General features: G+C 38.5%; 1 protein-coding gene across 17 annotated transcripts in view; it reads right to left on the bottom strand.

Annotated features, from left to right (window-relative positions):
* Window positions 1-20,924, bottom strand: part of PHF21A (PHD finger protein 21A) — a 195,265-nt gene that overhangs the window by 25,037 nt on the left and 149,304 nt on the right. For all 17 annotated transcript variants that reach the window (XM_082410760.1, XM_082410757.1, XM_082410756.1 and 14 more), the window contains one exon: window positions 17,682-17,975. In XM_082410760.1, the coding sequence (XP_082266886.1) occupies window positions 17,682-17,975 (294 nt within the window). The remainder of the gene's footprint in view (window positions 1-17,681; window positions 17,976-20,924) is intronic.

Genomic DNA, 20,924 nt, shown 5'->3' on the forward strand with positions numbered 1-20,924 from the left:
ATTACTATTCTTATCTTGACCCAATGGCTAATTCATTTTATGAAACCCTCTGTAAATACTGAAATGATATTAGAACAGTGGATATAAAACTATAAACATATACCTAATTTACATTTTCAAAATTAAAAACCATGCAGAAAAGGATTATAAGAGACTACTACAAACAACTATATGCCAATAAAATGGATAACCATGAAGAAATGGACAAATTCTTGGAAAGGTACAATTTTCCAAGACTGAACCAGGAAGAATTAGAAAATATAAACAAATCAATCACAAGTAATGAAATTGAAACCATAATTAAAAACCTTCCAACAAACAAAATCCAGGCCCAGATGGCTTCACAGGTGAATTCTATGAAACATTTAGAGAAGAGCTAACACTCATCCTTCTCAAACTCTTCCAAAAAACTGCAGACGGAGGAACACTCCCAAATTCATTCTACGAAGCCACCATCACCCTGATACCAAAACCAGAAAAAGATATCACATAAAAAGAAAATTACAGACCAATATCACTGATGAACATAGATGCAAAAATCCTGAACACAATATTAGCGAACAGAATCCAACAGCACATTAGAAGGATCATACACCATGATCAAGTGGGATTTATCCCAGGGATGCAAGGATTCTTCAATATACGCAAATCAATCAATGTGATACACCACATTAACAAATTAGGAATAAAAACCATATGATCATCTCAACAGATGCAGAAAAAGCTTTTGACAAAATTCAACACCCATTTATGATACAAACTCTCCAGAAAATGGGCATAGAGGGAAGCTACCTCAACATAATAAAGGTCATATATGACAAACCCATAGCAAGCATCATACTCAATGGTGAAAAAGTGAAAGCATTTCCACTAAGATCAGGAACAAGACAAGGATGTCTGATCACTCTCATCACTCTTATTCAACATAGTTTTGTAAGTCCTAGCCACAGCAATCAGAGAAGAAAAAGAAATAAAAGGAATACAAATTGGAAAAGAAGAAATAAAACTGTCACTGTCTGCAGATGACATGATACTATACATAGAGAATCCTAAAGATGCCACCAGAAAACTACTAGAACTAATCAATGAATTTGGTAAGGTTGCAGGATACAAAATTAATGCACAGAAATCTCTGGCATTCCTATACACCAACAATGAAAAATCTGTAAGAGAAATTAAGGAAACACTCCCATTTACCACTGCAACAAAAAGAATAAAATACCTAGGAATAAACCTGCCTAAGGAGGCGAAAGACTTGTATTCACAAAACTATAAAACACTGATGAAAGAAATCAAAGATGACATAAACAGGTGGAGAAATACACCATGTTCTTGGATTGGAAGAATCGATATTGTGAAAATGACTATACTACCCAAAGCAATCTACAGATTCAATGCAATCCCTATCAAACTACCAAAGGCACTCTTCACAGAAATAAGACAAAAAATCTTACAATTCATATGGAAACACAAAAGACCCCGAATAGCCAAAGCAATCTTGAGAAAGAAAAACGGAGTTGGAGGAATCAGGTGCCCCGACTTCAAACTATACCACAAAGCTACAGTAGTCAAGACAGTATGGTACTGGCACAAAAACAGAAATAGAGATCAATGGTACAGGACAGAATGCCCAGAGATAAACCCATGCACATATGGGCATCTAATTTACGACAAAGGAGGCAAGAACATACAATGGAGAAAAGACAGACTCTTCAATAAGTGGTGCTGGGAAAACTGGACAGCTACATGTAAAAGAATGAAATTAGAACACTCCCTAACACCATACACAAAAATAAACTCCAAATGGATTAAAGACTTAAATGTAAGACCAGACACTATAAAACTTTTAGAGGAAAACATAGGAAGAACACTCCTTGACATAAACCACAGCAAGATCTTTTTTGACCCACCTCCTAGAGTAACAGAAATAAAAACAAAAATAAACAAATGGGACTTAAAAGCTTTTGCACAGCAAAGGAAACCACAAACAAGACAAAAAGACAACCCTCAAAATTGGAGAAAATATTTTCAAATGGAACAACAGACAAAGGATTAATCTCCAAAATATACAAACAGCTCATGGAGCTCAATATCAAAAAAACAAACAGCCCAGTTAAAAAACAGGCAGAAGACCTAAACAGACATTTCACCAAGGAAGACATACAGATGGCAAAGAGGCACATGAAAAGATGCTCAACGTCACTAATTATTAGAGAAATGCACATCAAAACTACAATGAGGTATCACCTCATGCTGTCAGAATGGCCATTATCAAAAAAGCTAGAAACAATAAATGCTGGAAAGGGTGTGGTGAAAAGGGAACGCTCCTACACTGTTGGTGGGAATGTAAATTGATACAACCACTATAGAAAACAGTATGGAGGTTCCTTAAAAAACTAAAAATAGAACTACCATATGACCCAGCAATCCCACTACTGGGCATATACCCTGAGAAAACCATAATTCAAAAAGAAACATGCACCACAATGTTCACTGCAGCACTATTTACAATAGCCAGGACATGGAAGCAACCTAAATGTCCATCGACAGATGAACAGATAAAGAAGATGTGGCACATATACACAATGGAATATTACTCAGCCATAAAAAGAAACGAAATTGAGTTATCTGTAGTGAGGTGGATGGACCTAGAGTCTGTCATACAGAGTGAAGTAAGTCAGAAAGAGAAAAACAAATACTGTATTTAACACATATATATGGAATCTAAAAAAAAAAAAAAAAAAAGGTACTGATGAACCTAGTTGCAAGGCAGAAATAAAGAGGAAGACATAGAGAATGGACTTGATGACATGGGGTGGGAAGGCGAAGCTGGGGCGAAGTGAGAGTAGCATCCACATATACACACTACCGAATGTAAAATAGTTGGCTGGTGGGAAGCAGCAGCATAGCACAGGGAGATCAGCTCGGTGCTTTGTGATGACCTGGAGGGGTGGGATAGGGAGGGTGGGAGGGAGGCTCAAGAGGGAGGGGATATGGGGACATGTGTATGCATATGGCTGACTCACTTTGTTGTACAACAGAAACTAACACGGTATTGTGAAGCAATTATACTCCAATAAAGATCTATTAAAAAAAAAACACAATGCAGATGCAAATGGTCTTTTTGTATGGCAACAAGTAATTAAATAAATGAGAGTGAAACTGTCTCATTATTGAGGAGTAGGAGCCAAATGAAAGACTGGTTCTACAAACAGGATATCAAAAGTTCTCAGAAATCATTATGTTGTGAAATATTTTACTAGATCTGAAAAACTAACATAATCACAAAGATGTTTCACTTTATTTCTTGGCCATGTCCATATTTTCCTTCTGCTTCTCATATTATTACTTTAGGAAAGTGTTAAGTATCTGTCTTATCAATACTGTGGCAACCACTGTTCTGGGGCATAAATGCTACCTTGTATTTTTTTTTCTCATCAGGGTCCTATCATATTTCCACCTCTAGACTATATAAGCTACTTGAGAGCAGGATTGTTCTACACACTTTTGCACCCCTTTGTGCCCAGCACAGGGCCTCACCGTAGAGCAGGTATGCTATAAAGAGACGTTGATCTTCTGAGTGGGGTGTATGACCTACCAGAAGAATTACTTGCTTTCCTCTCTCTCTCACACACGCTTTTTTTATTAACCAAAAAGGACACATTTCCCCCATAAAACAAACCACCAAACACACCTACAAAGGAACACAATGGGAAAGTAGTTTATAGTGACATTTTTAAGGTCATGGGTATCCAGGAAGCTTATTTCATAGCTCCGTGAATTGGAAGAACAGGAGTCTGACGGGGGAGGGAGAAGAGAAGGTCAACTATAAGGGTTTGCTGCTCCATTCCAAGGCTGTGTGATGTCCCTGGGGGTCTCTTACTTCCATCTCTAGGGCTGAATAAGCAGGTAGTGGTAATGCCTCCAGGGAAGATCAAACCAATTCCTCTTCACTAAGGAATTATCCAGGGCTCAAATTTTCTCTCTCGCAAGAAGAGTACAATTATCTCAAGGTTGGATAAAGAATACCAAAAGCATCCAAGAAAATAAAGATAAAGCAATCGCTGGTGGCGCACTGGTTAAGAATCCGCCTGCCAATGCAGGGGACACAGGTTCGAGCCCTGGTCCGGGAAGATCCCACATGCCGCGGAGCAACTAAGCCTGTGCACCACAACTACTGAACCTGTGCTCTAGAGCCCGCGAGCCACAACTACAGAGTCCGCATGCCACAACTTCTGAAGCCCGCGTTCCTAGAGCCCGTGCTCCACAACAAGAGAAGCCACCGCAATGAGAAGCCCGTGCACCGCAACGAAGAGTAGCCCCCGCTCGCCACAACTAGAGAAAGCCTGCAAGCAGCAACGAAGACCCAACACAGCCAAAAATAAAATAAATTTTAAAAAACCAAAAAAACAAAAAGTGTATTAAAAATAAAGCATAAAAAAAAAAAAAGATAAAGCAATCAAAACAATGGGGAGGTGTCTTTCTCTCATGGACCTTCCGCTCCAGGGGAAGCCAGCTGCCGTGCTGTGAACAGCACTATGGAGGGGCCCACGAGGTGAGTAACTGAACCTCCTGCCAACAGCCAGGGAGAAGTGAGGACTGCTGACAACCATGTGACTTGAGTTTGGAAGTGAATTATCCAGCCCCAGTTGAGCCTTGAGATGACTGCAGTCCTGACCAACTAGTTTGAATGCAAATTTGTGAGGGACCTTGAGCCAGGACCACTGAGCTAAGATACAACCTGATTCCTGACCTCAAAAACTGTGTGGGATAATAAATTTTTGTTGTTTTAAGCTGCTTAAGACAAAAAACATTAGGGTTTGACAGCACAGAAATGGCAGGACAGGGAGTTTTAGAATCAGTCCTTTCACTAAAGCAAACATTAAGCTGGCAGAAACTGACAGAATCAACTTTTTAAAACTCTGGAATCTAATAAAAAACTAAGAATAACCAGGGGGGGCACTTACTGAAGAAAGAGGCTGCTAAATTTTATTAAGAAAGCATTTTTCCTTACCTACCAACAAATCCATCCCTTAGTTCAACAGAGGCTGTGGAGATGGTAATCTGTGTTCCTGCTGTGGTTTGCTGAACCTTGTTTTCAACTTGTGGCTGTGTATTCTGACCTGTCCGGTAATCCCCTAAGGACTGGTGCAGGCTGACCCTTGTTTGCCCACCTAAGGCTGGAGTGGCTTTCCAGGTGCCATCTGATGAAAACATCTAAAGACATACGTTACCTGTAGTTACCTGGTGCAAAGGATGGTAGGTGGAGTATGCAGCAGACAGACCCAAAGGTCTAGGAAGAAGGAGGCTGAGGAGGAAGATCCTTGGAGGAGTAAGGGCGTTAAAGGGCTATGACGTGTACTGGGGAACGCCAAGTGCACTGAGCATTCCCAGGGCTAGATGCATACTCGGAAAAGAACTGAGAGAACCCTAAGCTTGTACCTCTGGCTGATCTTTGAGCTCCGTCCAAGAAAGAGGTGAAGTCTAAGACACAGTTACAGGTGGCCTGGCTTATTAGCATTGAAGGAATGCCCCCTGCTCAAAGCCAATCTGCAAAGACCAAGAAAGGGTTTTCTGTTTTTGTTTTAATTTACTTATTATTACCTTTTTCTTCTTTTTGGCTCCAGTTGTTTAAGTAAATCTAATAGAACAGAAATTTCAATAACCACACATGACAAGAAATAGTATTTGCAAAAATAGTTTGGAAAAGGCACTAAACAAACAACTGCAGCTCTCAACAATCAACAGCAGTAAACCCTGGGGTAGGAGGAGAACTGGGGTAGCAGTCAACTGCCTTAAATATGCTCAAAGAGCTAAAGGAAACCAGGGACAAAGAACTAAAAAAAATCCAGAAGAACAATGTCTCACCAAAAAGAAAATGTTAATAAAGAGATAGAAATTATTTAAAAGAACCAAATAGAAATCAGGAGCTGAAAAATATAATAGCTGAAATGATAAATTCACTAAAGGGGTTCAGGCAAAAGAAAGAATCAGTGAACCTGAAGAAAGGATAACTGAAATTTCCAGTCTAAGGAGCAGACAGAAAACAGAATGTAGAAAAAGTACAGAGCCTAAGAAACCTGTGAGACATTGTCAAGCATACCAACATATGCATTATAGACTTCCGGGGGAAAGGAGAGACAGAAAGAAGCAGAAATAATATTTGAAGAAATAACAGCTGTAAACTTCCCAAATTTGATGAAATACAGGAATCTACAGGCATACCTCATTTTATTTGTCACACTTCACTTTACTGCACTTTGCAGATACTGCATTTTTTACAAATTGAAGGTATGCGGCAACCCTGTCTCTGTGTCAAGTTTTGGTAATTCTCACAATATTTCAAACGTTTTCATTATCATCATACTTGTTATGGTGATCTGTGATCAGTGATCTCACTGCAAAAAGATTATAATGTGATAAAGGCTCAGATGATGGTCAGCATTTTTTAGCAATAAAGTATTTTTAAATTAAGGTATATACATTGTTTTTTTGACATAATGCTATTGCACACTCAGTAGACTACAGTATAGTGTAAACATAACTTTGATATGCACTGAGAAACCAGAAAATTCATGTGACTACCTTTATCTGCTTTATTGTGGTGGTGTGGAACTGAATCCACAATATCTCCAAGGTATGCCTGTATACATCCAAGAAGCTCAGTGACCTCCAAGTAGGATAAACTCAAAGAGACTCATACTGAAACACATTATAATCACACTGTCAAAAGCCAAAGAGAGAATCTTGAAAGCAGCAAAAGCAAAATGATGCATCACATGTAAGGGTCCTCAATAAGATTAACAGTCAATTTCTCATCAGAACCAGAGACCAGAAGGCAGTGGGATGATACATTTAAAGTGCTGAGGGGGCTTCCCTGCTGGTCCAGTGGTTAAGACTCCACACTTCCACTGCAGGGGGCACAGGTTCCATCCCTGGTCAGGGAACTAAGATCCTGCATGCTGTGCGGCACAGCCAAAATAAATAAATACACAATTAAAGTTCTGACAGAAAAAAGACTATTAACCAAGAACTCCATTTCCTGCAAAAAGTAAAGGGAGTTCACTGCAAGTCGACCTGTCCTAAAAGAACTCCCTTTAGAGTTCTTCAGGATAAAATAAAAAGACCCTAGACAGTAACTTGAAGCCAAACAAGAAAAAAAAACCTCCAATAAAGGTAACTACATAGGGTAATATAAAATCCAGTATTACTGTATCTTTGATTTGTAACTTTTCTTTTTGCTTCCTATATGATTTAAAAGAGAAATGCATGAAAAAATTATAAATATGTATTAGTGGCCACACAATATATAAAGATGTAATGTGAGACCGTAACAACAAAAAGGGGGGGCAGGCCAGAGCTGTATAGGAGCATAGATTTTGTATACTACTGAAGCTAAGGTGGGATCAAATCAAATTACATTGTTAAAAATTTATGAATGTTACCTATAGTCCCCATGGTAACCATTAAGAAAATAACTAAAATATACAGAAAAGGAAATGAGGAGAGCATCAAAAAAGCACATACACTAGTGTAAAAAAAAACACACACACACACACACAAAAGATGGCAGTATTGGAGGAACTGGGGTCCAAAAAAGACATAAGACATGTAGAAAACAAAGAGCAAAATGGCATAAATCCTTGCCTATCAGAAATCACTTTAAATGTAACTGGATTAAACTCACCAATTAAACAACAGAGAGTGGCAGAATGGATTAAGGAAACAAGATCCGGTACTTCCCTGGTGGCGCATTGGTTAAGAATCTGCCTGCCAATGCACGGGACACAGGTTTGAGCCTTGGCCCGGGAAGATCCCACATGCCGCAGAGCAACTAAGCCTGTGCGCCACAACTACTGAGCCTGCGCTCTAGAGCCTGCGAGCTACAACTACTGAAGCCTGTGCGCCTAGAGCCCATGCTCTGCAACAAGAGAAGCCACCGCAATGAGAAGCCTGTGCACCGCAATGAAGAGTAGCTCCCCCAGCCACAACAAGAGAAAAGCCCACACACAGCAACGAAGATCCAACACAGCGAAAAATAAATAAATAAATGTTTTAAAAAAAGCAAAAACAAAAACACAAGATCCAATAATATGCTATCTACAAGAGGTACATTTTAGAGCCAAAGACACAAAAAGGTATCCATCAAAGGATGGAAAAAGATACTGCACACAAATAGTAACCAAAAGAGTATAGAGATGGCTATGCTAATATCAGACAAAATTCACTGTAAGTCAAAAACTGTTACAGGAGACAAACAAGGTCATTATATACTGATAAAAGCATCAATTTATCAAAAAGATATGACAATTTCAAATATATATGCACCAAACAACAGAGTCTCAAAATATATGATGCATATACTGACAGAATTGAGGGGAGAAATAAACAGTTCTATAATAATAATTAAAGACTTTAATACCTCACTTTAAATAACGGAAAGGACACATAGAAAGAAGATCAATAAGGAAACAGAGGACTTAAACAACACTATAAACCAACTAGACCTAAGAGACATAAAGAACAGCCTACTCAACAAGAGAATACACATTCTTCTCAAGTACACATGAAGCATTCTTCAGGATAGACCATATTTTAGGCCACAAAACAAATCCTAATAAATTTTAAAAGACTGAAGTCATAATGAAGTATTTTTTCTGATGACAACAGAAAGAAGCTAGAAGTCAATATAAAGGAATACCAGAAAAATTTTAAGTATGTAGAAATTACACAACATACTTTTATTTGGCTGCGCCGGGTCTTAGTTGTGGCATGCAGGATCTTTGTTGTGGCATGCGGGATCCTTTTTTCTTTAGTTGCAGCATTCGGGACCTTTAGCTGCAGCATGTGAACCTTTAGTTGCAGCATGTGGGATCTAGTTCCCTGGCCAAGGATCGAACCCAGGCCCCCTGCACTGGGAGCATGGTGTCTTAGCCACTGGACCACCAGGGAAGTCCCTAAAAAACATACTTTTAAACAACCAGTGGAACAAAGAAGAAATCACTAGGGAAATTTTCTATCTCCCTGAAGAATGAAAATGAAAATACACATACCAAAACTGATGAGATGCAGTGAAAGCACTGGTCAGAGGGAAATTTAAAGCTGTAATCTGTACATAAAAAATAAGAAAGCATTCAAATCAATAACCTAAATTTATAGCTTAAGGAACTAGAAAAGAACTAAACACAGAGCTAGCAGAAGGCAGGAAATAATAAAAATTAGAGTGGAGATAAATGAATTGGAGAATAGAAAAACAACAGAATTAATGAAACCAAAAGTTGATTCTTTGAAAAGATCAACAAAATTGACAAACCTTTAATTAGACAGAATAAGGAAAAGAGCGAGAAGACACAAATAACGAAAATCAGAAATAAAAGTGGGGACATTACTACCAATCTTATAGAAATAAAAAGGATTATAAGAGAATACACTGAACAACTGTACACCAACAGGTTGCCAAGGGGGACGGGATTGGGGAAGGGATGGAGTGAGAGGCTGGGGTTAGCAGATGTAAGCTTTTATATATAGAATGGATAAACAAAAAGGTCCTACTGTATAGCACAGAGAACTATATTCAATATCCTATGATAAACCATAATGGAAAAGAATATAAAAAGGAATGTATATATATGTATAACTGAAGCACTTTGCTGTACAGCAGCAATTAAATACTGTAAATCAACTATACTTCAATTAAAAAGATTTAAAAAATTGTACACCAAAAAATCAGATAACATAGATGAAATGGATAAATTCTTATAAACATACAAATTACCAAACTGACTCAAGAAGAAATAGAAAATGTCAACAGACCTATAACAACTAAAGAGACTGAAACAGTAATCAAAATCCTCTCAGGGGCTTCCCTGGTGGCGCAGTGGTTGGGAGTCTGCCTGCTAGTGCAGGGGACACGGGTTCGAGCCCTGGTCTGGGAGGATCCCACATGCCGCGGAGCGGCTAGGCCCGTGAGCCACAACTACTGAGCCTGCGCGTCTGGAGCTTGTGCTCCGCAACGAAAGGCCACGATAGTGAGGCCCGCGCACCGTGATGAAGAGTGGCCCCCACTTTCCACAGCTGGGGGAAGCCCTCGCACAGAAACGAAGACCCAACACAGCCAAAAATAAATAAATAAATAAATAAATAATAATTAAAAAAAGAAAAAAACTTTAAAAAAAAAAAAAAAAAATCCTCTCAGAAAAGAAAAGTCCAGGACCAGACAGCTTCTCTGGTGAATTCTACCAAACAGTTAAAGAATTAACACCAATCCTTCTCAAACTTTTCCAAAAAATAGAAGAGCAGAAAACACTTTCTAACTCATTCTATGAGGCCAGCATTATCCTGATACCAAAGCCAGACAAAGACACCACAATAATAGAAAATTAAAGACCAATATCTGTCATGAATACAGATGCAAAAATCCTCAATAAAATACTAGCAAACCGAATCCAACAGCATATTAAAAGGATGATACACAATGACAATGTGGAACTTATCCTAGGAATGGAAGATATTTTTTAAAAAATCAATGTAATACACCATGTTAATAAATGAAGGCAAAGAAAAACGATATGATCATCTCAGTTAATGCAGAAAAAGCATTTGTGAAAATCCAACACCCATTCATGATACGAACACTCAGAAAACTAGGAACAGAAGGGAACTTCCTCAACTTTATAAAGGGCATTTATGTGAAACTACAGCTAGCATCATACTCAATGGTGAAATAGTGAAAGCTTTCCCTCTGAGATCAGGAACAAGAGACGTATGCCCACTTTCATCACTGCTATTCAACATTGTAGTGGAAATTCTAGCCAGAGCAATTAGGCAAGAAAAAGAAATATAAGGCATCCAAATTGAAAAGGAATACATAAAACTATCTCTTTTTGCAGAGGACATGATCTTATATCTACATAAAATCCCAAAGAATCCACAAAACAACTACTATAGCTAATAAATGAATTCAGGAAAATTGTAAGGTACAAGATCAACACAAAAACCAGCTGTATTTCTAATACATGGTAATTCATAATAGCAACGAACAATCCTAAGAGGAAGTTAAGAAAACAACTCAATTTACAATATCATCCAAAAGAATGAAATACCTAGGAATAGGGACTTCCCTGGTGGTGCAGTGGTTAAGAATCCACCTGCCAATGCAGGAGACACGGGTTCGAGCCCTGGTCCGGGAAGATCCCACATGCCACGGAGCAACTAAGCCCGTGCGCCACAACTACTGAGCCTGTGATCTAGAGCCTGTAAGCCACAACTACTGAGCCCATGTGCCACAACTACTGAAGCCCGTATGCCTAGAGCCCGTGCTCCGCAATGAGAGAAGCCACTGCAATGAGAAGTCCGTGCACCGCAACGAAGAGTAGCCCCCGCTCGCCACAACTAGAGAAAGCCTGCACGCGGCAACGAAGACTCAACGCAGCCAAAAATAAACATATAAAAAATAAATAAATTTATTTAAAAAAACAAAAAGAAAACCTAGGAGTAAATTTAACCAAGGAGGTGAAAGACTTGTACACTGAAAAGTATAAAACACTGCTGAAGAAATAAAGAAAGCCTAAGTAAATGGAAAGACATCACGGTCAAGGACTGGAAGACAGAATATTGTTCAGATGGCAGTACTATGCAAAGCAATCTACAGATTTAATACAATCCCTATCAAAATTCCAACAGCCCCTTACCCACCCTTTTTTTGCAGAAAGACTGGAAAAGCCAATTCTCAAGTTCATGTAGAGCTGCAAGGGTCCCTGAATAGCCAAAACAATGTTGAAAAAGAAAAAAGTTGGAGGATTCATACTTCCCAATTTCAAAACTTACTATGAAACTACAGCAATTAAGACAGTGTGGTTGGTACTGGCATAAGGACAGACATATAGACCAACAGAATAGGATTGAGAGTCCAGAAATAAACCCATACATCCATGGCCTATGATTTTCAATAATGATGCAATGATCATTCAAATGGGGACAGAATAGTTTCTTCAACAAATAGTGCTGGGAGAACTGGATATCCACCTGCAAAAGAATAAAGTTGGACCCTTGTTTCACCCTATATACAGAAATTAAGTCAAAATGGATTACTGACCTAAATATAAGAGCTAAAACCATACAACTCTTAGAAGAAAAATTAGGGATAAATCTTCATGACCTTAGATGTGACAATGGATTCTTAGCTATGACACCAAAAGCACAAGCAACAAAAGAAAAAATTTAATAACTTTTGTGCATGAAAGGACATTAGAAAGTGAAAAGACAACCTATATATTGAGAGAAAATGTTTTCAAGTTACATATCTGATAAGGATCCAGCATCCAGATTATATAAAGAACTCTTACAACTCAACAACAAAAACATGAACAACCCAGTTTAAAAACTGGCAAAGATGGGCTTCCCTGGTGGCACAGTGGGTAAGAATCTGCCTGCCAATGCAGGGGACACGGGTTCAAGCCCTGGTCCGGGAAGATCCCACATGCCGTGGAGCAACTAAGCCCGTGTGCCACAACTACTAAGCCTGCGCTCTAGAGCCTGCAAGCCACAGCTACCGAGCCCACGTGCCACAGCTACTGAAGCCTGCACATCTAGAGCCCGTGCTCCTCAACAGAGAAGCCACCGCAATGAGAAGCCCACACACCTCAATGAAGAGTAGCCCCTGCTCGCTGCAACTAGAGAAAGCCCGCACGCAGCAACGAAGATCCAACACAGCCATAAATAAATAAATTAATTAATTTAAAAAAAAATCTTTAAAAAAAAAAAAAAACTGGCAAAGAATTCAGAGATTTCTCCAAAGAAAATTTACATATGGCCAACGAGCACGTGAAAAGATGCTCAACAACGTTAATTATTAGGGAAATGCAAATCAAAATCACAATGTGATATCATTTCACACCCACTAGGATGGCTATAATTTTTTAAAAAAGGAAAATAATAAGTGTTGGTAAGGAGGTGGAGAAAATGGAACACTCATACCTTGCTGGTGGGAATGTAAACTGATTCAGTTGCTGTGGAAAACAGTTTGGCAGTTCCTCAAAAAGTTAAACATAGAATTACCATATGATCCAGCAATTCCACTTGTAGGTATATACCCCAAAGAATGGGAAATAAGTGCTCAAACAAATACTAGTGCATTATTATTCACAGCAACACTATTCCCAATAGCCAAAAGGTGAAAATAATCCAAATCTATCAATGGATGAATGGATAAACAAATTGTGGTATATACATACAAATGGAATACTATTTGACTATTAAAAAGGAATGAAGTACTAATACATGTTACAATATGGATAAATCTTAAAACATTACGCTAAGTAAAGAAACCAGATACAAAAGGTCACATACTGTATGAGTCCATCTATATGAAATACCCAGAATAGGTAAATTTATAGAGACAGAAAGCAGATTGGTGATTGCTAGAGGCAGAGGAGGAGCAAATGAGGAGTAACTACTTAATGAGTACTGAGTTTCATTTTGGGGTAATAAAAATGTTTTGGAACTAGACAGAGGTGGTAGTTGCACAACACTGTGAAAGAACTAAATGCCACTGAGTTGTTCACTTTAACATGGTTAATTTGATGTGATGAGAATTTCACCTCAATTTAAAAAACAATTAGGTTGGGAAACAAACAAACAAAAAAGATTAAGCTAAAAGTATGGTCTCTATCAGAGATTATAAACCACTATCCAGAGGGGAAGCTGTCCGGCAGGTGTTATTTTTTGCCTACATGGTGTTTAAACAGTTACTGATATATATATATTTTTTTAAATTTTTTTATTTATTTTATTTTTATTTGTTTTTAATCTCAAAAGTATATCTTGAAATCTCTCAAAATATCTGGATGTCTGGCTTTTCTTGAAAAAGTTTTCATATGATAAAAACTGGCTATTGTCAAAAAGTTGCTGCCTCCTTGAGATGGAGTATATTACTTTGCACTTTACCACAGTCTCTTCTACTTTCTATTATCTTCTTGACACCAAGGCCAAATTGTCGATTTTGTCATACTTGTCTTACTATTTCAAAGAAATTAAGAGTGGGATATCTCTTGTACTCATGTTCCCACTGAAAGTGAAAAAAAATCTACTTGTTTACTCCCAGTCTGTTTTACTCGTTTATTGATATATTTCCTACTTTGCACCTGTACGAATTTGCAAATCCTGTTCTTTTTTGGTTTTACAAAGATAAAACCCAAAAACTCTGGGTAGAACTAAATTAGCCATTTATATCCCTGAATTACAAATTCATCTTTTAAGGCTGGGCTGCATGAATAATGAAAGTTAGGTGCTTGAAAATTTTTCAAATGTACAAATAGTTTCATCAATCAAGGTTAAAAAAATTTGGATTGAGGGCAAAGAGTTACCACCTCAAGTTTCCTTAAAGGGAAGACCGGGATTTGAGGCTAATACATTGGATAATACTCTCAACTTGGAAGTACTCTTTTTTTTTAAAGGACACTGTGTAGGTTCCTATACAAAATATAGATGGAAGTAGGGGAATGGGTGGCAATCTGACAAATTTTCCCATAGAACTTAGGATTTTTTTCAGTAGCCTAGCCTTAGGGACATACATAGATGTCTTTGTTGCAGGGAATGGGGTGGGGCGACGTGGATAAGAAATGAACATAATCCCTGAGAACTAAATGCATCAGACAGTCTAACGGACTTTAAGCGCTTTACGTCATTCCGCCATCCACAGGTGTTTAGCCCCATTTCACAGAGTGCTGGAGAGGACAAAGACATAACAGGAGGCAGTGTGGGGGCCATGATATAAGTCTGTCTGGCTTTATCTGCCTTTCTGCCTAAGTATGTTTCTAGCCTCAAAGCTCTTTAAACTCTACCACTCAGTTTCTCACAGCCACAGTGTAATGTGGCTTCTGATAAGGGATAAGACAGGTTCTCTTATCTAGGGTAGATAAGGAAGCTGGGGATGCCTGATGGGGGGAAGGAGAAGTGAGACCACTGTTGTTACAGCTAACGCTGCCTCTCCCTTTCCTGTGCCTACGTGAAACTACACGACCTGCCATGCTTCCTCCCCTGGAGGCAGAGCCACAGTGCCTGCCCCAGACCAAGCTCTGTGAGGGTACAGGCTTTGACCTCCCAACCCTGGGGTTAGCACACGCCGCATGGCAGCTGGCACAGAATCAACATATTTTTATTAAGTGACTGTTATCACCCTAAACAAAAGAGTAGAAAGCAAAAAGGAACCCATCTAGCCTGGCCACAGAGAGAATGTTGGACACAGGTTCTGATAACTCTATGAGTAGGCTGTAAGTGGTACTTCCATGGCTACAGAATGCTCATCTATGGGATCTCTTAACAGTTATAAATGAGATACTGGAAATGAAACATGGAAAAAAAAAAGAAGGATAGTAGAAAGATCTGAAGTAAGAGAATTCTGAGAATGGAGTCTAAAGAGAATCCTTGCTGACTGAGCTTGATAACCTGTAAGACTGCTGTGCCAGGTGGCCTGCTAAACTAAAACAGCAATGACTACATTCCTCTATTAGATCAACAAGAAGAAAGACCATGGAATTCACTGCTAGAAAATAATTTCTTTTTAATTTTTAAGAATTCATGGGTACCTTTTTATGATATTATAATTAAAATGAAAAGCTCTATCAATATGTAAGGCTGGGATAGGAAAAGATATTCAAGATCTAATAAGAAAAAAAAGCAAGTTACAAAGTAATATACAGTTTGATTTCGTGCTTTTTCTTTAAAAAGAAAATATGTGCAGGAATATAATCTAAACTGCTAATAGCAACTTTGGAGGGTAAAGTTATGGGAGAAATTTACTCCCTTCAATGATTATGAGGGGATACATTTCTACAATATATATTTCTGTAACGTTTGAGCTTTCCTTTACAGTGAATAGGTATCATCCTTGTAATCAGAAAAAATAAGAAATGTAAAAATGAAATGAAACTGAAGATTCTTGTCTCCTAAAAATATCTGTATCAAAAAAGAGGTCAAAGAGAAATAATATTTAATAATTTAAAATAATGTTTCGAGGGACTTCCCTGGTGGCACAGTGGTTAAGAATCTGCCTGCCAATGCATGGGACACGGGTTCGAGCTCTGGTCCACGAAGATCCCACATGCCGCGGAGCAACTAAGCCCGTGCACCACAACTACTGAGCCTGCGCTCTAGAGCCCGCAAGCCACAGCTACTGAGCCCGCGAGCCACAACTACTGAAGCTTGCGCACCTAGAGCCCGTGCTCCACAACAAGAGAAGCCACCACAATGAGAAGCCTGCACACCACAGCGAAGAGTAGCTTCTGCTCGCCACAACTAGAGAAAGCCCACGAGCTGCAACGAAGACCCAATGCAGCCAAAACTAAATAAATAAATAAATAAAAATAAACAAATAAATAAATAAATAAAATGATGTTTCGAAACCACATTCTTTACAACTCTAATGCTCCTCAGAGGTCCTCTGAGAGCCAGCATGGGACATGATGGCAGCTAGTCTACGAACATGCCCCCACCCAAACTCCTAAGCTTGGGCATCTTACTTTCATTATTTTAATATTGAAGTTCTGCTGATAATAAATTTGAAAACTCCTGATCTAAAATACATGTAAGTAATTTATCTCTAAATGTTCCTCAAAGCATTTTTTGGGGTTTGAGTAGCCTCCCCAGGAATAGAGATGTGTTCTTGCTGGTATTTCTTGATACAAGATTTTGGTACCCAGGTTCTTAGTGCCAGATCGGCTGCATTTATGAGCTGCCTGGGCAGAAAGCTGGTATTCCATGCATAAGGCTCCTCTCTTCAAGGCGGCCAAGGCAGCAGGAAGCCTTCTCATTCCCCACCATCTGGCCAGCCTCTCTGAATCATGGTCAGCCATCCAGAAGCAGAAGATTCAGGATCACCAGAGACTATTTTCAGATGAATGAGAACTCAAGCCTGAGCAATAAGAAATAGGGCAATGACTTTTTAAATCAACTTTCTTGAAAGAGCTTTTCTTTCCAAAATTCTTCTTTCTTGTCACTGGTCTTTCTTTAAATAGAATATGGTGACTGCCTATAAATCCTTTTTCTTGGTTTTAGAAATCTTTCTGTCATAGAATCCTTAAGTATTTTTGGAGGTTACCTGTATTTCTATAGACTAGTGTTTTTAGGAGAAAATCTGATTTTAGAAATATAAATGAAAGGCTTCAATATTTGAGCTAAAATGTCTGTATTCTCTAGAGTTAAAAGAATGAATTTTAGAAATCTTAATTTTTTCATTGGCTCCTCATTGTCTGTAATAACCAGGGAAAATCTTTGAAATGAAATCCTTTTCCTTGTTTTGTTTATTCTTCCTAACGTTCATAGTGATATCCTCATCTGGATTCTTACTGGGCCGAAATGAATATAATAGCATTTTCTGTTTACTATCTTATCTGTGCTTCCTGACTGAGGGCAGCAGAACCCATCTGTGAATTTCTGCTTCAGAACCAGCAGGGGGAGCTCATTCACACAGGAATCAAAATTCATCTGTAAGGGGATGGTGGGTAAAGCAACCCAACTTTCTTCAGTAAGAACAGCCCTTTTGCATTGTGGATAAATTATCACATGATAAGTAACAGACAATGGTGCTAACATAAAGAGCCGCTGAGAAGATAAAGACCCCTTACAGACTGACCAGCCTCAATGGCAAAGCTACTGCCCAAAGCAGGTGCATACTCTGCCTGTACCTGTTTTTCAAGGCTTGGCTTGCTAAGCTGTACAGTTTGAGGTCCAGCGAGTCTGGTGCCTGGAGTAGCTATCACAATGCTGGTGAGCTGGGCCATGGGGAACGTTTTGGCTATGGTTGCAGTCTGCCCATTGACGACACGGACGGGGTGGATGGAATTCTGGGAGGTAGGGAGGGTCGTGGGAGTGAACTTGGTCAGCATGACAGGCCTCTGGATAAGTTGAGGAGCTGCAAGCATGGGAGGAGGTGCTGGGGCAATAGGAATGTTATTCTGGGCCACAGGCTTGGGTCGAACCTATGGAGAAAGAAAGAACAATTATTGTATTACTTAAACTTCTCAAGTCCTATAAATCTTAGACATTGCCAGATCCTCTACACTACATGTGTGAGTGAAATGGTATTCAGTACAAATATTAATATCCATTTTAGTATTATCAATTCTATAAATCTCAGCATATATAATATTACAAAGATGCATCAGCTCTTAAGAGGTTCCAAATGTTATCCTAGAATGTAGTTTTTCTGATTCCAAACTGTAGCTCCCTCTCCTATACCATGCCGCCTCTTCAGGCTGAGGTCAAATGCCTAATCCAGAGACTGGTCCCACCCAGAACCTGTGCCCAGTATGGTAATAATGCTGCCAATGCCCTTAATTCACGTTCCAAATTTCTTCATATCCACAGTTCAGTTCACTCCCATCTCTGGCCCTCTAATTCCCTGTTCTTGGCCGCTCCCTCTCTAAGTCTCCTTTGTGGCTTCCTCTACCTCTGCCCAATCCAAAATATAAATATTTCTCAGGGTTTTGTCCTGGTACCCCTTTTCTTCCCAATGTCCTCACTCCTCCTGGGAACTCTCACTGCATCCTACAGCTTCAATTACTATCTATATACTAAAGACTTCCACACTTGTATCTCAGGACCAGACAGTTCCTTAACTTCAGAGTCATTTATTCAACTCCCTGTTATACATCTCTACTTGGAAATTTCACAAGAAGTTCAAAATTAGCATGTCCAAAACTCATCAACTTCTTCCAATCTTTTCTTCTTCCTATAATCATTACCTCAGTAAATGCCTTTTTTTTTTTTATGGGTGTTGAATTTTGTCAAAAGCTTTTTCTGCATCTATTGAGATGATCATATGGTTTTTATTCTTCAATTTGTTAATATGGTGTATCACATTGATTGATTTGCGTATATTGAAGAATCCTTGCATCCCTGGGATAAATCCCACTTGATCGTGGTGTATGATCCTTTTAATGTGTTGTTGGATTCTGTTTGCTAGTATTTTGTTGAGCATTTTTGCATCTATATTCATCAGTGATATTGGTCTGTAATTTTCTTTTTTGGTAGTATTTTTGTCTGGTTTTGGTATCAGGGTGATGGTGGCCTCATAGAATGAGTTTGGGAGTGTTCCTTCCTCTGTAATTTTTTGGAAGAGTTTGAGAAGGATGGGTGTTAGCTCTTCTCTAAATGTTTGATAGAATTCACCTGTGAAGCCATCTGGTCCTGGACTTTTGTTTGTTGGAAGATTTTTAATCACATTTTCAATTTCAGTGCTTGTGATTGGTCTGTTCATATTTTCTGTTTCTTCCTGGTTCAGTCTTGGAAGGTTATACCTTTCTAAGAATTTGTCCATTTCTTCCAGGTTGTCCATTTTATTGGCATAGAGTTGCTCGTAGTAGTCTCTTAGGATACTTTGTATTTCTGCAGTGTCTGTTGTAACTTCTCCTTTTTCATTTCTAATTTTATTGATTTGAGTCCTCTCCCTCTTTTTCTTGATAAGTCTGGCTAATGGCTTATCAATTTTGTTTATCTTCTCGAAGAACCAGTTTTTACTTTTATTGATCTTTGCTATTGTTTTCTTTGTTTCTATTTCATTTATTTCCACTCTGATCTTTATGATTTCTTTCCTTCTGCTAACTTTGGGTTTTGTTTGTTCTTCTTTCTCTAGCTCCTTTAGGTGTAAGGTTAGATTGTTTACTTGAGATTTTTCTTATTTCTTGAGGTAGGCTTGTATAGCTATAAACTTCCCTCTTAGAACTGCTTTTGCTGCATCCCATAGGTTTTGGGTCGTCGTGTTTTCATTGTCATTTGTCTCTAGGTATTTTCTGATTTCCTCTTTGATTTCTTCAGTGATCTCTTGGTTATTTAGTAATGTATTGTTTAGCCTCCATGTGTTTGTGCTTTTCACGTTTTTTTCCCTGTAATTCATTTCTAATCTCATAGCGTTGTGGTCAGAAAAGATGCTTGATATGATTTCAATTTTCTTAAATTTATTGAGGCTTGATTTGTGACCCAAGATATGATCTATCCTGGAGAATGTTCCGTGTGCACTTGAGGAGAAAGTGTAATCTGCTGTTTTTGGATGGAATGTCCTATAAATATCAATTAAATCTATCTGGTCTATTGTGTCATTTAAAGCTTCTGTTTCCTTATTTATTTTCATTTTGGATGATCTGTCCATTGGTGTAAGTGAAGTGTTAAAGTCCCCCACTATTATTGTGTTATTGTCGATTTCCTCTTTTATAGCTGTTAGCAGTTGCCTTATTTATTGAGGTGCTCCTACGTTGAGTGCATATATATTTATAATTGTTATATCTTCTTCTTGGATTGATCCCTTGATCATTATGTAGTGTCCTTCCTTGTGTCTTGTAACATTCTTTATTTTAAAGTCTATTTTATCTGATATGAGTATAGCTACTCCAGCTTTCTTTTGATTTCCATTTGCATGGAATATCTTTTTCCATCCCCTCACTCTCAGTCTGTATGTGTCCCTAGGTCTGAAGTGGATCTCTTGTAGACAGCATATATATGGGTCTTGTTTTTGTATCCATTCAGCCAGTCTATGTCTTTTGGTTGGGGCATTTAATCCATTCACGTTTAAGGTAATTATCGATATGTATGTTCCTATGACCATTTTCTTAATTGTTTTGGGTTTGTTTTTGTAGGTCCTTTTCTTCTCTTGTGTTTCCCACTTAGAGAAGTTCCTTTAGCATTTGTTGTAGAGCTGGTTTGGTGGTGCTGAATTCTCTTAGCTTTTGCTTGTCTGTAAAGCTTTTGATTTCTCCATCAAATCTAAATGAGATTCTTGCTGGGTAGAGTAATCTTGGTTGTAGGTTCTTCCCTTTCATCACTTTAAATATTTCGTGCCACTCCCTTCTGGCTTGTAGAGTTTCTGCTGAGAAATCAGCTGTTAACCTTATGGGAGTTCCCTTGTATGTTATTTGTCGTTTTTCCCTTGCTGC

This window comes from Balaenoptera physalus (assembly GCF_965194825.1).
Source record: "Balaenoptera physalus genome assembly, chromosome: 10".
Lineage (NCBI taxonomy): Eukaryota > Metazoa > Chordata > Mammalia > Artiodactyla > Balaenopteridae > Balaenoptera > Balaenoptera physalus.